The following is a 17,559-nucleotide window of genomic DNA, read 5'->3' on the forward strand; positions in this document are numbered from 1 at the left end:
GAAAAATCATGTAGAAAGTAGAGTTCCCATTTACCCCCACATGCACACATGCAATTTTTCCCTATTACTAATATTTTACATTAGTGTGGTACTCCTGTTTTAACTGATTAAACAGTATTATAACTGTATTAGTAACTGTGGTCCATAGTTTAAGGTTGTACAGTTATGAAGTTTGTGTGTGTGTGTGTGTAGTGACATATGTTCAACATAAATTTCCCATTTTAACTACTTTCAGTTATACAATTACATTCACAATGTTGTGCTACCATTACCACCATCCATTATCAACTTTTTCATCACCCCAAACAGATTGGATTATGTTCGTGGTCTGGTTTGTACCTGGGCATGATTAAGTTATGACTGGGGCTTTGACTGGGCCACATCATTAGGGCATTGAGTCCCCACCCCTTGGTGGGTGGGGACTCACAGATAAAAGGCATGGCAAAGGACAGATTTGAGGGTTTTTGATGTTGGAGTTTGATGCTGAAGCCTTAAGCTGGAGACCCAGGAAGTAAGCACACAGAGGAAAGAGAGGCAAGCCCCAGGAAGAGAGGAACCCTGAGCCCAGGAAGAAGCAAAGCCTGGGAAGAGAGGAACCCTAAACCCAGAGAAAAGCAAGACCCTGGAAAAGAGGAACCCAGGAAGCCTGAACCCTCACAGACGTCAGCAGCAGTCTTGCTCCAACACATGAAAATAGACTTTGGTGAGGGAAGTAACTTAGGCTTTATAGCCTGGTATCTGTATGCTTCTACCCCAAATAAATACCCTTTATAAAAACCAACCAATTTCTGGTATTTTGTATCATCACTCCTTTGGCTGACTAATACAGTGGGCTGCAGTAGGAGAAGTAGATAGCAAGATGAAATCAGATAAGAATAATTGTAAACTCCTACACTTATCCAAAGAGTTAACTGCAAGTAGCAAGTAGCGTGCAGCACAGTACCGTTTCTGGTAGCATGGGGAGACCTCCGTGAAGATATAAAAAGGGTTAATGAAGGGCTTGTACTCGTGGGGGGCAGGGGTATGATTCAGCTACATGTATGAAAACTGGGGTTTTATTAAAGCTTGTTATATATCAGTCGTGCAAGGTAGTAAACAAAACCAATGCCATCTTGGCCTATTAATAGAATTGTGGTTTCCAGAACAAAACAAGTGAGATGCTCTGCTCTCTTCTCTGCTGCCAGATCACATGTGGGTACTTGGGCATTCACTTTAGTCTTAATGAAAGAATAAGCTGAGTGTTGAGACAGTTGAATTGTGAGAAACAGTTGAAAGAAATGTTACTGTTTAGCATAGAGAAAGTATAACACGGGAAACTTCAAGTAGTTTGAGGCCAGTCAGATAAAAGCAGAATTAGAGTTATTTTTGTGGCCCCAGAGAATAGAATTAGAACCACTGGGTGGCAGATATAGGCTTAAAAGGAAATGACATTTCCACCAATTAGAAAAGTCCAAAAATGGAATGGACTCCGTAGCAGGAAGTGAACCCCTTTGTAGGTGCAGTACCATAATAGATATCTCATACAGCTTGGTCAGAACTGGGGGTTAACAGAGTCCATTAATGTGAATAATAATAAAAATTATCTGTGTGTTCTTAAAAATTAAGTAAAGACCAGTTTTAAAAGCTTCCCTGGGGAGCACATGTAGCTCAGTGGTTTGAACGCTTGCTTACCATGTACAAGTCCCAGATTCAATTTCAATCCTTGGTACCTCCTAAAAAAAAAGAAGAAAAAAGAAAGCTTCCCCAGGGTCTTGAATCCTTTCCACCTGCAGCATTCAAGAAAGGGTTGGTGGGATCACTGGGGGATGTTGTAGGGGAGGATCTGTTGTGACTCTGAATGATTGTTAAAGCCCCTTCCAACCACAGGGCAAAATAACTCACTTTGTGGCTTGTAATATCGATCTTGAGAGTTATGAATGAGGTCAGAGAAAATGAATGAAGTATAGGCCTAGTCTTTTTTTTTTTTTTTAAGATTTATTTATTTATTTATTTCTCTCCCCTCCCTCCCCACCCCCGTTGTCTGTTCTCTGTGTCTATTTGCTGCGTCGTCGTCTTTGTTCAATTCTGTTGTTGTCAGCCACTCGGGAATCTGTGTTGTTGCATCATCTTGTTGTGTCATTTCTCCGTGTGTATGGCACCATTTCTGGGCAGGCTGCACTTTCTTTTGCGCTGGGCGGCTCTCCTTATGGGGTGCACTCCTTGCACTAGGGGCTCCCCTACTCGGGGGACACCCCTGCGTGGCAGGGCACTCCTTGCGCGCATCAGCACGGCACGTGGGCCAGCTCCACATGGGTCAAGGAGGCCCGGGGTTTGAACCGCAGACCTCCCATGTGATAAACAGATGCCCTATCCACTGGGCCAAGTCCACCGCCCTAAGCCTAGTCTTTTGGTGCCAAAGGAACAACTGTGTACTTAGAAGAGGTTAGTATTAGGTTACTGTGGAATCCCTCACTGGACTGAAAGTTCTGTGAAGTCACAGACTACATCTGCCTTGTTCTCTCTTGTGTCCCCAGGATGTCTAGCATAGTCTCTGTCATACTGTAGGACCTCAGGAAAAATTTGCAGAAGGTAGGCTTGCAGATGGGGCAAAAGGCAAACTGGCTTCTTAAAAGGAAAGATTTTTTTCCTTAAACTCTAAGGCGTAGGAATGAATTGATTGCATAAAGGTAAAGTCACTACAGGTTAGGGGAATAAAATGTAGACTCTCAAAGGTGCAAGAGGGAGCAAATGGCTTGCAGGAGAATCACAAACAGGGTTGCCTGGGACCTAGAGTCAAGATTTAGAGAATAACAGGAAGAAGTAAGAGTGGTGAGTGTATGGTAGAGAAGCGTAGATGGTAGAAGGCTTGCACAGGGCATGGAAAGTATGAAGAGAAAGATTGGGATTTCAGGCTAAATGCATCTTATAGCAAGGCTGAACCCAGGGGTATTCTCTGTCTTCACTTCCTCAGGACTCATCAGCCTGAAAGGGATAAAGGAGCAGTGTACCAGATTTCTGCAATGAGCTTTTCTTCTCCCTCAAGCTGCCTCTTCCTCCTAGAGAAAGGAGTGAGAATTCTTCCCTCCTGAGTGTTGGGGCGCTGGAAGGGACTCCACGGTGGCATGTACTCCCGTCTTCCTACAGGGAAGTACTGGGTATGAAGGTGATCAACGCCACACAGGAGGAGGGACTTTGTTCTGCTCTCTCCTAAATCCCCAGAGGCTGGATTAGTACCCAGTACATAGAGTAGGCATTTGGTAATTATCTGTTGAATGTTGACTAAATGTGTTGAATGCTGCAGATGTCTCAGAAAGGGCACTCTCCCCCACCCACATAATAAAACTAGGAACAGATTTGTAGAAGGAAACTGAACACACCCCTAAGCGATGGTCTCCTAGACCTGCTGTTGGAAAGCAGGTAAGAATGTGGCTCAGAGTGACCAGAGCCCAAGGGTCAGTGCCCCTTGCCCACAACTAACTGGCAGTGTAGAAATAGCCTGCATGTGGATGATTGCAGACTGAGACACACGCGAAGATTTCATCCCCAGGGGCTGAGCTTGTAGCCTCCCCTGCTGGTTCACTGAGGGCCCTAGTTCCTGTGTTCCAGGTTTCAGACCAGCTAAAGCCAGCCAAACCTGAAAGGCTTTTGTTGGCAGTGCCAGTATCCGCCCCTAAGCCCTGCCAGTGTGGGTGGCTGCTCTCAGAGCACTCTGCAGGGGAAACTAGATTGGCCTGGAGCCTGAGCTGCTGCTGCCTATAGCTTGCTCTCTGCAACACACTCACTGTTGAGACTGCACCTTGCTGGTACAGCCAGCACTCAAAGCTTTAGAAGAGACTAATTTCTTTCCCATGAGGGGACAGTTTAAGAGGAGTCAGCTGTACTCTGCCCCAGGAGAGGCCAGGCTCCTATCTGGCTTTGTTCAGAATGTCCAAACTCAGGAAATTCAGGTAGGTAGAAAATGCCTATTGGGGATTTTCTTATTATTGCTCCCATATTGAAGGATCCTCCTGTGTCTTATTTAATTAAGATACAATTAGCAAAAGCAGAGCCCCCACCCACAACCCAATATGAAGGGGCCAGATGGGCAAGGCATTTGTGATGTTTGCTACAAACTTTTGTTTCTGATTTGTGCATTAATGGTATACTGGCCCTAAAGCCCAAGCCTGCCCTTGGGGCCTCTCTGGAGTCCAGTAGAATACATGTATGCCTATGGTTAGATCCAGGCATCATTTTGGGGACTAAAAAGAGGGACAGCTGTAGGGCCAAGAACTCCCTCCACCAAGTGGCCTGCCCAGGGGTTTGGATTCAGTCCTTAGCTCTGAATAAAATATTTCAGGTGCATTCCACCTTGCCTCTGAGTCTGGCTACTTCAGACATCTCAGTGGTGGTAACCTACCTCTGAGCAATCAGACTGAGACAGCAAGGAAGAGAAAAATCACACCCCTAAGATTTATTGAGCACTTAACTGAGCCCAGGCATTTTGCTAAGCACTTGATAGGATTATCTCTTTTCCTTTTTTTTTTTTTTGTTTCTCTCCCCCCCACCCCTACCCCCATTGTCGGCTCTCTTGTGTCCATTCACTCTGTGTTCTTCTATGTCCTTTTGCATTCTCAGTGGCACTGGGAATCTGTGTCTCTTTTTGTTGCGTCATCTTGCTGCATCAGCTCTCCATGTGTGTGGCCCCATTCCTGGGCGGGCTGCGCTTTTTTCGTGGGGGTCAGCTCTCCCTGCAGGGTATACCCTTCGTGCATGGGGCTTCCCTGCGCAGGGGACGCCCCTGCGTGGCATGGTACTCCTTATGCACAGTAGCACTGTGTGGGGGGGCCCGCTCACCACACGGGCCAGGAGGCCCTGGGTATCGAACCCTGGACCTCCTGTATGGTAGGCGGATGCTCTATCAGTTGAGCCACATTCACTTCCCAGATTCTCTCTTTTAAACCGCACAAACAACTCGAGAAAACTCAGTTTCAGAGAAATTAAGTAACTTGTCTGAAGACATACAGGTGGGAATTAGCAGTGAAGACTTGAGCTCAGGTCTCTCGTGACTCTGAAACCCGGGCTCTTGACCTTGTATTGTCTTGTCCTGTGTCTTCCCAGAATGGACCTGTTTTTCCTGCTGTGCTTACCTACTCACTGCCAGTGTACGTACCACAACTCCTCTCTTTCCCCTGACTCCCCCACCAGCATGACTACAATTTCTCTCCCCATACCAAGTGCCTGTAACTTTTAGAATCTTCAGTAAAACTATTGGTGTTGCCTACCTGCCCCACCTCCCCCATAAGTCTTCCCACTTAACCATTTTCCAGTCCCCACCTACCCCTCTTTAAGACACCTAGGCCTACATGCACACACACACAGTGGATGAGGGTGGGGGCGCTAGGCTGCCACTCTGAACAGGCATCTGGGCACTGCCAGCGACCTCCATTGCCTCCTCTAAGAGGAAAACACTGCTCTTGGGACCAGATGCATGGAATGGTGTGGCTATTTGAGGGTTGGCCAATGATGTTAGCCTATCATCTGTGACCCACTGACCCCCCACCTAGCACAGACCTGCCAGTACCACTGGCATGGGCTGCAGCAGAGATAGGGAAAGAGTGAAAGACTGAGTTAATCCCTGGGTCAGTGTGCCTTGGGGTTATCAGGATTTTTACCTGACACAGGGACCCTTGCCTTTTCTCCCACCCTTTTGTCATTCAGTGCCTGCATAAATTCTTCCTTTTTCTCCCCTCTGATCCATTACCCTCTATCTAAATTCTATATCCACTTGTTCTGATTTAGGTGGGTCGTGAGTCTCTCTCTCTCCATGCCCACTGTTGCCTCTGTCCTCAAAGTAATTATACATCCTTGTGTCCATTTTCCCTCCTGTCCCTGTAGTCCGCTCTCTGCCAGTAAGTCCCTCCCCCTAGGAATGTGAAAAAACCATTTCCTCTATGCTCCCAGCTTCAGAGGATTCCCTGTGTGGTATTTTTCATTTCTTATATCTGAACTTTCATTGACAGACACCTTCACAGGCTGACCTACCCTTAGGCTCCTGTGAAATTGAGTTGTGCATGACTAGAAGTTCCCAGTTTGTGAAAACACAATAGTCTGAGTTAAATTTCTTATAGCCAATCCTGGAGGCTTAGCTCATTAAAGATGATAATTAACCCATTGCTAATTGACCTCAGAAACCAGCCACGCAGCCCACATTTTACCAGCTTTGGTGATGGATTTGTAGACTATTTTAAGGTTTCCTAATAACCTCAGTAAGACTTCACTTTCCTTTCTGCATCTTATTTGCTCTAAGGACATTCTGTAAAATTAACAAGCTATAAAGTTTGAGTGAAGGTTTCAACAAATGTGAGAATAATTGGCTCCACTTAGAGAAGCAAGAAAAACAACCTGTAAACTGGAGTTTGTGGGGAAAACCCGTGTGATTTTTCTCTTTAACAGAGGAGCAGTAGCAAGCTGGACTTTTTCAAAGCAAAAAGTAGAATTGGCTGACAGTGCAAGTTTAAATTCTGATCACCCTAACCAAAAGTTCAAAAAAAGAAAGTTTGTAAAATCTGACTAGCCAGTGTAGTGCTTATGCCTTTCAGGAGGCTTGTTTGGAGAAAATAGGGTCCAGTAAAGATGGAGTGAGTATCTCATTCCCTCAGGCTTACACCCAGAGGCCTGGTTCAACTCTTTGACCCCTCCTTATATCCCCTGGCCCATTGTAGGTTTTCTCCCTTCCCTTTGGCCTCTCTGAGGTGTTAAGACTGGCAAGTCTAAGTAGGTCAATATGTAGTAAGTATTACATTTCCAAGTACATCAGTATGTATGCCTGGTGCATAATGGTGCTCAAGAAGTGTTGGTTCCTTTTTCTCTCTCTCACCCTCACCCACCTTTCCTGAGGCAGCTTAGATCTCTTTTTCTGTTCCTTCCCTGGCATCTCTGCCCAGGCTGGGCTTGTTCCTTAGCTGGAGCTAGCCTGAGGTCATGCTGAGTGATGGTGGACAGTTGCCAGCTTTCAGAAAAACATCATTCTTCTTTGCTTAGCCACCTCCCCACTTGTGATACCCAGACCAATAACCAAGTCTGCCTTCCCTCACTTGCTTGACCTAGAGGTTTCTTCCTGCTTTCCTAAAGGCCTACCTCCTTGGCTCCAACTCCACTTATACCGCACAGTGCTCATATTGTCTCTCTTGAAGGAACTGAGCCTGGGACAGGCAAGGGTCCTGTATCGCTCACCACATCTCACTTTCAGTTTTCCTTTCTGCTTGGTTCTTTGCGTGTGGACTTGATAGGGTGATAAGTAAGCCCTGTTGCTAGATGTTTCAGTTCCCACTGATGGGGGCGAGCTACCTCAGCTGGTCTTCAGGGGATGGTAAAGGGGTTTTCTCTGGATACGTTCCTTTCAGCTCTCCTTGACCTAAAGTCCCTGTTTTATTTTCAAAGTTCATTGGAAAGATTTGTATGAAGGATTTTATCTGTTAACTTTAGAGTTCTTGATAATCTACTCCACAGTGAGTCTCCCCCCAGAACATGACTGCCACCAGGAAGGTGCTGTCCCCAGGGGTGCTCCCTGACCAGCAGCACTTTACCCACCTCTAGCCCCAGTCCAGCCCACCCTGGTACAGCACAGGAAGGAAGCCTCTCCTTCCCAGCTTTCTCTCCTCTGGAGAATCTAGAGTTTGCCCAGAGCTGCAATGTACATACCACTTACATTCTCTGTTTTTCATTGATACAGAATGGAAAAACGTGCTCATAAACAGAGTTACTGTGGGGATTATGTCATAGACTTCATCTGGACTCCTTCCTCTCCAAGCAGGGAGACTGGTTTTAACCCCTCTCCTACCAGGAAGTCCTCCTTGGCCAGACAAGGATAATCTCAGAGGAGTTTGCTTTTTGTAGGTGGTTTGAAGCACTTCTTCCATAATGATACATCCCTCAATAGCCATATTCAAACTTTTCATTTTTCTGACTTAAGTGCTGGAGGCTTTTTCTAGGGGAATATTCCCATCAGCTTCCTGTAGACTCTAGGTCAGGAGAGCGATGGTGCTCATCCCACTGGACCACTTCCTCCTACCTCAAAGCAGAATACTTTAGAAAACAGGCCAGTGGGCTGGAGGCAGAGACTTTCTGCTCAGTTTCCCCATCTCTCGATATCTAGAACTCTCCCTTTGTCACCCCCACAGTGTGCTAAGGATTCTATGCACAGACTTGGCTGTCCTCTCTACAGGTTTGATGGCAAAGGAGAGAGGATGTTCTTCCAAAAAGCTCAGTGACTTCTCTCTCCAAACAGGTAGACTCCTTTCCAGGCCTCTTGCCACAAGCCTAGAGACCCTAATGGGAATGAGCCAGGAATTCCCTTGCCCTACAGGAGGGACTGAAATGGCCATAGCAGGCAAAATCCCCAAGGAAGCCAGGTTCCTTCTAAATAGGGAGAAAATGAAAACCAGAAGGGAGGAGGGGGACCCTCCTTTTTGCTTTTGTATTCTTGTGCTTGCCAATTCCCACTGATCCTCTAAGGATGTGCCGCAGGCAGGCTCAGGATGTCTGCATCCCTGGGTCCCGCTGTGGCCTGGAAATCCCCATCTCCAGGAGTCCCACGTCCACACATGTGGCCTTTATCCCTCTTGGCCAGAAATCACACTTTCTTCCTGAGCCATTCAACATACCAGCCAGCCCATGCTTTTGTGGCAGGCATCTCCTGCCTGCCTGTCAGCGTGCAAACACCTCTCTGGGCAGGGTTCTGCTGCATACTCAGCAGGGATGCCAGTGTATCTCTCACTACCCAGGTGATGCCAAGGAGCCGTCTCGTGCTTTTGCTCTGTCCTGCTCTCACCCCTTAACTCCCACCTCCTCTCCGTTCATTGGCAATAGCCTTGCACTGAAAAGGAAAGTCCTGGACCCATTACATAATTCTCCATAGTGCAAGCAGTAGCTGGGGCATAAGGTCAGAGGTCATAATGGGGTCAGGTGGCTGACACACTCTGTAACGACAAGGTGGTTAAAATTAGACCACAGAGAGGAAACTGGCAGTCTTGTGGAAATGCAGAAGTTTCCTCTGTGAGTGAGAGACTGGGGATGCAGGGAGGCCACTGTGTGTGCTGCCTGCCAGGCTATTACTCATTTCAGCTCTGTTCTTTAATGCCTTTTAGCCCCTGCTTCTGTATTTCTAGCCTTCCTCATCACATGTTTGAATACACGCGATGGAACCCTGGTTACCTGCCCTGGCCCAAGGAGGGCTTCCTTCCTCCTTCAGGGAGGCAGGCCCATGAGCGAGCGCCCCAAGCCCAAGATGGCTGTCCTCTCCCAAGCTTTTTCTGGGTATCAGAGCATCTCTTAAGTCAGCCTCTCAGGTAGAGGTGGCAAGTTATTTGGCCTGAGACTCAGAACTATAATGGTAACAGGGACACTGGTGAGGGAGAGCAAAAACCACTCCTAGGGGGCAGTAGCAGGTTTAGATGGGAGAGGGTGGCAGAGGGTGGTGGAGTTGTGGAGACCACTGGTGACCATTGTGTATGGCACTTTTCTGCCTGCTGGCAGACTGGTGCTCATTTCCTCCGCGTCCAGAGAAACTGGATCCTGCCTACTTCATTTCCTCCCTGAGACACCTAGCTAGTGTCCCCGTGCCTGTAAGTCTTTATTGTGAGCTTCCTGTGGGCCCAGCTCTGTCCTTAGCACCTTTTGCCAGTCAAGTATGAGATGTCTTTGTCACCAGTGGGGAGACTGTCCAGGTAGGTAAATAACACGTGCACCTGAAAACAATGAGCAGACATTCAAAGATAGTCTCCAAATTAGTCTTTAAGGTGTGACACAGACATGTAAGTCCCTCTTACATTAAGAAATAGGGACGCATTAAAAGGATGGGACACTCAGTGGGGGCCCACATCAGTGATGTTCCATGACATATATGGCCACAGAAGTGTGTTTTTTCCCACGTGGTGTGACCTTCACTGGGTTCTGAGTTCCAGATAGAGGAGGGCCCCTCCTCTCCCTTGGTAAGTACCCTGCCAGTATAGACAAGTAGCTAGAGGCCCGAGATGACAAGAAAGGTATGAAAGGACGAGAATGAGAGAGGGTGCAAACAAAGCAAATGGGCATGGAGGTGAGGGCATGCGTGTGTGATCACAGAGGACCCCAGACTGGGTGGTTGTGGAAATTCCATCTAAGACACAAATTTGACATTTATTCAAGATAGTGAATTTCGTATCAATTCAATCTGCCCCAGTTCTCTGACAACATCTGGTTATGTGCCGATGGGCTACTTGCGAGCAGGGCAGCCAAAGCTTAGGGGGGCAGATCTTGGTGAAACTGCTTTGCCTGTCTTCCTCTTCCTGACAATCTCTTGCCTGACCCCAGTCTCCAGAACATGAAGAGCTTTTAGGTGGGGCTGAAACCTGTCAGGGGAAGCCCAGAATGATCTGCTGAAATGAAACAGCCAAGAAAGCCCTCATCTTTCATTTTGCACTCGGGCTGAAAATTCTGTGGGGAAACTGGAGAGAGGGGAGCTGGGAGCAGAGTGAAGAGTGGCAGTGAGGCTATCAGGAAAGCTGTGTTCTAAGAACACCGGTATCTGGCACTCCACCCTTTCTACTCATTAGATACCAAATTTAGAAGAATTTAATACATTCTTTTGTTTTGTCAGGATTTCAATAAAAGACAGACCCCCAGAGGGCCCCTACCATTGGGGTTGGGTCGTCAGCGACCCCTAAATGGCCTAAAAAGAGATGGTAGTAACTTATTCCTACAGAAGGTCTTGGTCCTCGGTCTCCCCTCAGCCTTTACTCGCCACCCTGCACACACATGTACACACACACTTCCATTCACCCACTCTGCCACCCTTGCCTAATAACTTTGATGTATTTCTCATGTGGCCCTTCAACCAGCGGCCTCTCTCATCTTCATCTTTCAGAAAATGCTGTTTTCTTCTCTCCCTCTTACCCTGTAGGTTATTGCAGCCGACTGCAAAAGGGTCACAGTACTGAAGTATTTTCTGGAAGCCCTTTGTGGACAAGAAGAGCCTCTGCTGGCATTCAAGGGTGGAAAATATGTGTCAGTGGCACCCGTCCCAGACACCATGGGAAAGGAAATGGGAAGCCAAGAGGGAAAACAACTGGAAGATGAGGTACTGTGCGGGAAGAGTGCGCTGTGGCAAAGGGAAGCTCCCCCTCCCTGTTCCCCTCCTCGGCTCTGCTCTACCCATGGCCTCAACTTCTATTCCTGGTAATTATAACCTCTCAGAGGAGTATCTGTGTTAGTGTGACCAGCCAACTTCTCAGGAGTGCACTCTGTTAGTGCCCCTTCCTGCCAGTCCCACCCTGGTGCCTCCATCTCACTCTACTACGAGTTCCAGATGCTTCTTTTTTAATGTTGCATTGAAGAAGGGAGGGAAAGAAGGAAAGGGCTTAATAATGTGCAGCTTTGGAGGCTTAGGAAAGGGAGTGGAGAAGGCGGGTGTTAGGGTTCAGGCTGAGGATCAAGTTTATAGATGTGTGCAACTTGGTGCAGCACAGGCCTCTCAACCCCAGCCTCCAGCACACGTACAGGAAGAGCTGACATTGCTGGCCCCATGTGGAAAATCACCTCCTTCCCCAGCCTGCCCTCCCTCACTCCTCTCTCTCTGTTTCCCTCCCTCTCTCCCTCCTGCACATCCTGATGTGATTAAGGAATTCTCCTCTTGTTTGTTTGCCCTTGGTTGTTCCTGTAGCCCTTGCCTCACTCCAGGCTGTGTATGCTCGCGCACACGTGTTCATACATCTCTGTACCCTTCCCTGCAAAACCCCACTGGCAGCTGCATGTGTGTATCTTTCTGCATGTGCCTGTTGATGTGGTTCTGGATGTGCCGCAGCTTGTGTGCCAGTCTAAGTTGAACCCTGCTGCCAGCTTCTCTGCTGTCTGTGGGTTCAGAGTAAATGTGCGTGTGTGCTGGTGTTAGAGCACGGATGTGTTTAAATATTACTGCCAGCTGCCTTGTGAGTGTGTCTGGGTATGGGTGACTCTGCCTGGGTGTGTATGTGTGCATGCACATGCACACCTCACTCTTCCCTACAGGTTGGCTCTTTCACCTCACAGTGGTAAAGACAGAGGGGACTTAGGTGGGAAGGACGTGGGGCTTAGGAAAGGGTGAGAAGCGGTTCTAGCCAGAGGCTAGGTCACCCATAGGCCAACATAGTTATTTGGCCTACAGCAGTCTCAAGCGCCTGGTGAAGCAGGGTGGGGTGCAGGGATGAAATCAGCAGCAGGCCAGGGAAGCCAGATGTTAGCTGGAAGCTGTCGTTTGTGATTTGAGGCAGTGATAGAGTGGCCACCTTTGGTTCAGAGTCTTTAGAGCAGCAAAGTCTTGGACTGTCTTCATTGGAATAGCAGGAGAACCCCACCCACCCCTGATGACACAGGGCTCAGCTTCCAGGACAGAGGTGGTTCCAGGGATAAAGCTGAGTCCATGATTCCAGACTCTCCAGATGAAACCTGGGCAGAGAATAATGGGAAAGAATGAGCTGTCAGCATGGGAGGAGACAGTAGGGTTGCTAAAGTCATTGGGGTGTCTAGGCTTCAGGCTGGGCAGAACCATGCTACTCAAGCCTTGGGTGTTGTGTAGGGAAGCATGGGTGGGGCAGTGCCTCTGTCAGTTATCTCACCCACACTTCCAGCAGGCAATGAAAGATAAGCAAGGCTCTCTCCAGGATTGTTTTAAGAGATGTTCTCTGGCCAGTGGAACCCCAATACCAAACCAAATTAGGCAAGTGAGGCCCAGAGAGAAGGGCACAGTGTAAAGTCAAGGAGGGTCTCCTCTGCTCTTAGAAGGAACAAAACAGCTCTCTGGTTCCTGATCCTGGCTATTCCACACTCTCTCCCTCCTTCTAAGGCTAGCCTATTGACCAGACAAAGGTTGTGACCCACGCCACTCTGCCCACTTCTTCCTTTTCCCACGAGCCTCCTGGGTTCCTTTATGTTAGTGGCCCCTGGGAAACCCTACTTACCATGGTCTGTGTAATTTCATAACCCTGCACTTCCTCGTTTGCTGTGAGACTTGAGCGAACCTCAGACAAGCCTTTCTGACCGTCTTTTGACCTCAGTCAAGCTCACACCACCAAGCCTCATGATAACCCTCTGTGTCCCTGACCAGAGCAGGCATTGTTCCCCTGTGGGCCAGTCCAGGTGACCTCCATGAATAAGAAGTAAGTGCAAAGAAAGTCTTTCTCCTTCCCGTGGCCTGGACCTCTTTGGAGGTGAACTCTGTCACACTGCTTGTTGCCAGATGAGCAGTGACTATGGACAGTTTCCCCAAGCCCCTGAGATCTCTAAAGATAGTGCCAAGCTCTCTCAGTCTCATCTTGAAATCCTATCTATCCCCCAGCCCCCCAGCTGCAAGTCTGTGTCACTTAAATTGATTGGGAGAAGAAGGGGAGACGTTTCTTCAGACATCACTCTTTTTTTTTTTTATGAAATTAGATTTATTTTTTTATTTATTTCTCTCCCTCCCCCCACCCCCCGCCATTGTCTGCTTTCTGTGTCCATTCGCTGTGTGTGTTCTTCTGTGTCCGCTTGCATTCTTGTCTTCAGCACCAGGAATCAGTGTCTCTTTTTGTTGCAGCATCTTGCTGCGTCAGCTCTCCATGTGTGAAGCGCCACTCCTAGGCAGGCTGTGCTTTTTTCACACAGGACGGCTCTCCTTGCGGGGTGCACTCCTTGCACGTGGGGCTCCCCTACACGGGAGACACCCCTGCATTGCAGGGGACTCCTTGCATGCATCAGCACTGCGCATGGGCCAGCTCACCACATGGATCAGGAGGCCTGTGGACCTCCCATGTGGTAGGCGGATGCTCTATCAGTTGATCCAAATCCACTTCCCAAGACATCATTCTTCACGAACAAGACAGAGTCCATTTCCTCAGGGATGCAACCAAAACATCTGTCTCCCTACCCATAAATTCTGCTCCCAAGATGAAACATCCTGTCACCCATCCATCCAGGCAACCACTTTCACCCAGGAAAATCCATCTGAAAATTAAATGATGGTCAGTTAGAGGAGAGCATAATCTGTATGAACAGACCCAGGATGGGCCTGTGGGAAGCCTGGGAAACTGAGCCATGGAGGTCCGGATCTGGACTTCTAGTCTAGGTTCAGGCAGTTTTTAATGGTAACAAAGACCCAAAAAGGTACCCTTGGGGAAAAAAGGACCTCAACCCAGTGCTGCTTGTCCATAATAGGCAAGAGCACAGACTTTGCAGTCGACTCACTTAGATTTGAATCCCTGCTCTGCCGCTTACTAGCTATGTGACCTTGAGCAAGTTATTTAACTCTCTAAGTCTGTTTGTTCATTTATAAAATAGGGGTGGTAATAGCAACTATTTCACAATTGGTTGTGAGGATTTAACGAGTTAATACACAAAAAATGTTTAGCCCATTCCCCGGCCAATAATCATAATCATTGTTGTTCTCATCATCCTTAGAAACACAGGAATCTTCTCTTATTAAATCCCTCCCCATGTACCCATGCTAACCCTGTCCCTCCAAGGAAGTGCTCTTGGGCAGCTGCATGTTCTCTACTGACCAAGGCCAAAATTGAGAGAGTCAGGAATGGAGCCTGGGACCACCCAGGGAGTAGTGGCTTTGAGAGCCAAGGCTGCCAGCACAGAGGTACCATCCTGGCAGCAAGCGTCTTACACTAGCCAGCCACCCTACCCTGCCCAGGCCTGGGGAGAGCAGCTGAGCAAGGTCGTGACATGGGACTTCCTGTAATGGGGCCCAGCAGCACCCACACCACCAGGTTGTGGTCTTAAAAAGAAACCAGGGCAAGGTCTTCTGGAGTAGAGCATCTACTCCCTGACCCTGTCTGGGGCAAGGAGCTTCTATGCCTAACTCCAGCTATTGACCAGGGTGATTCCTGTCAGATCATGAGCATGAATTAGATTTAAATTGGGTGGTTTAACTTTCTCTGTTGTTTGCCCCTTTGGTGATTTCAAAATGAAACTAGACCCAGAGTTTGACCTCTGTGAGTATGCAAGGGGGAATGAAACAAAGAGCTGGGAGTCTGAGCATGGATGTGTATATGAGTGGGAGTGACTTGTAGTCTGCATCTGTGACTCAGTAAGAGGAAAGAGCCCTACAGTTCAAAAGGTAGCAGTTTTGGGGGAATAGTGACAGCTTCTTTCTACTCCCCCCTCTGCCTGATTAGGGAGGCACACTTTGGGGGCCTTTGCAAGGTATAGGGGCCAAGGGAGGCCTGGCATGGCAGAAGGATGGGTTTGGTAAGTGCCATAGGCTCACAGTCTCCTCTTTCCCCTGGTCTGCTCTACCACATAAAGGAGGAGGACGTTGTGATTGAAGACTTTGAGGAAGATTCAGAGGCTGAAGTCAGCGGGGGCGAGGACGACATCAGGGAACTTCGGGCCAAGAAACTGGCTCTGGCCAGGAAGATAGCTGAGCAGCAGCGTCGCCAGGAAAAGATCCAGGTGGGGCCTGTCTAGGAAGGTGGTTCCCATCAGGGTGGTCGTGTATAGGTTATAAGGGGAGTGTTCCGGGAAATAGGGGTGAACAGGACCCTGTCAGAAAGCGTCTCACAGGGTCCCGCCTGGCTCCAGCCCCGACTTCTTACTCCATTGTTACATTCTGGTAGCATATTTGGTGCCAGGAGTCTCCCTCCTCCCGGGCTCTAAGGCAGGGTCAGGGCAAATTAGAGAAGCTGATAATGCCTCTCTGTCAGTGATAATCTATAAATACAATCCATGTGCACCACACATATGCAATTTTTCCTACGTTTTCAGGGGTTTCAAAGTTTCCCCAAACGTTATCCCAATAATTCAGGAGAGGCCTTGGGAGATCCTCAAGGGGAGAAGATATCATAGACGCAGTCTGCTTCTCTGGATTCTCAGTATAATTGAAGAGCCGCCTCTGGACAGGACCTGCACCACACCATCCCAGAAATGACTTAATTTCCCCACAAGGACTTTTTCCTCCATCAGCCCTCTCGTGTACCCATACCCTTACTTCCAGTAAGTTCTTCTTTATGGCTGTCCCAGGCCTGTCCTCTTGCACTAGAGGCTCACTTCCTCTTAGTTAAGTAGGGCTCAGGGCAGACAGAGGAGAGCAGTCACGCTCCCCCTTTAATGACTGACTGCACGCACGAGGAAGCGTGAAGCCACCCCCTCAGCCTCTTTAGGAACGTTGGCTTTCCTCCCTCTCTTCAGCTGCCCTTCTTTGGCCTAGGGTTCAAGAGTGTGTGATCAGGTCGACCTGAATACAATCCAGGCTGTACTGCTCTCTAGCTCTGTGACCGTATAGCCATCATGTGGGCAAATTATTTAACTTCTCTTTGCCTGTTTCCTCATCTATAAAATGAAAATGGTTATAGCACCTGCCTCTTAGTGTCTATATGCCTAAATGAGACACTGCATGTCAAATATCTGTCCAGACACTAAGGTCCTCCTGCCTAGACAAAAACACTGCCCTTCTTCTCTGCTCACTGTCCCCCAGACACACTCTGTCCTTTCCCACTCACTGGTCTTCAGTAATACTGTTCCCTCAACCAGGTGCCCTTCCCCTTCTGCTCCACATTTCCTGTTGCCTGTTAAAACTCTATTCCTCTTCTTTTCCCAGATGAAACTCCATCTCCCCAATGAAGCCTTCCCTGATTCCTCCCAGGAGGAATTCATCTCTCTCTGCTCAGTGTGCCTATAGCATTGGTTTATACTTCATTTGTGAAATTTATATCATGTCTCACGTTACAATTCCTTCGCTGTATTGTGAACTCCTTGGGATCAGGGACATTGTCTTCTTTTCTATTTAACAAGTGGTCCTGAACATCTTTACTGTGCTTGTGGTTGGGAGCACAGGAAGTGAACAAAAAAGTCCCGTTCAGAGTCTAAACTGTCGGGGAGAAGGCAGTCTTGAAACAGGGGATTTGAGGTGTGAGCTAGTGTTGTTAAAAGAAGGAAGTAGGGGCTGCCCTGGGAGTCCATAACGAGGGGTCTGTTCTTGTCTAGAGTTTGTATTCAGCCTTGCCTCTCCCAGTGACAAGCACTGTCTTACAAATAGAAGGTCTAACATGAAACTGGACTCCAGGGCTCTGGCTGCGCCTGTCCAGTAGGCCTGTGCCCTGGGGCCTGCTGGTGGCTGGCCAGAGCAAGGGCTGCAGTGGCCCCTTTAAGAACAGGCCCCACATGTGCCGCTGCTGGCGGCCCTGCCTCCTGTCAGCCTCCTTCCTCCAGCCTCACAGCCACAGGAGGATTTCTCAGCAGAGGAAAAATTCCCCCTTTCCCTCCCCCTCCCTTTTTTTTTTTAATGCCCGGGGCCCTTCACTTCCATAATTCTTCATTTTCCAGCCTTGAACGTAAGCCAGACACATCTGTCTGGCCATATGCGTGAACCCTGGAGTCTGTGCCGAGGTGGCTGTAAAACAGGGCCGGTGAAGGCCCTTCTGGGAGAGCGCACACATGTGTGTGCCCTCGGGCCATTGGCTTCCTGCCCAGAACCATGGGGGCTTCAGCGTTCCAAACCCATGTTAACCTTTTCTTATTTTCCCTCTTTTTGTTTAATTTAGGAGGGAGAAATCCCAAGGAAGAGGTATAAACTCCTGGGAGTGGGGGAGAGGCTCCTAGCTAGAGAGG

General features: G+C 48.4%; 1 protein-coding gene across 3 annotated transcripts in view; it reads left to right on the forward strand.

Moving 5' to 3' along the window:
* Nucleotides 1–17,559, forward strand: part of SMG6 (SMG6 nonsense mediated mRNA decay factor) — a 249,485-nt gene that overhangs the window by 217,173 nt on the left and 14,753 nt on the right. For all 3 annotated transcript variants that reach the window (XM_004483742.4, XM_023586172.3, XM_071210432.1), the window contains exons 14-15: nucleotides 10,898–11,074; nucleotides 15,259–15,405. In XM_004483742.4, coding sequence (XP_004483799.2) covers nucleotides 10,898–11,074; nucleotides 15,259–15,405 — 324 coding nt within the window. The remainder of the gene's footprint in view (nucleotides 1–10,897; nucleotides 11,075–15,258; nucleotides 15,406–17,559) is intronic.

This window comes from Dasypus novemcinctus, chromosome 21, assembly GCF_030445035.2.
Source record: "Dasypus novemcinctus isolate mDasNov1 chromosome 21, mDasNov1.1.hap2, whole genome shotgun sequence".
Classification (NCBI taxonomy): domain Eukaryota; kingdom Metazoa; phylum Chordata; class Mammalia; order Cingulata; family Dasypodidae; genus Dasypus; species Dasypus novemcinctus.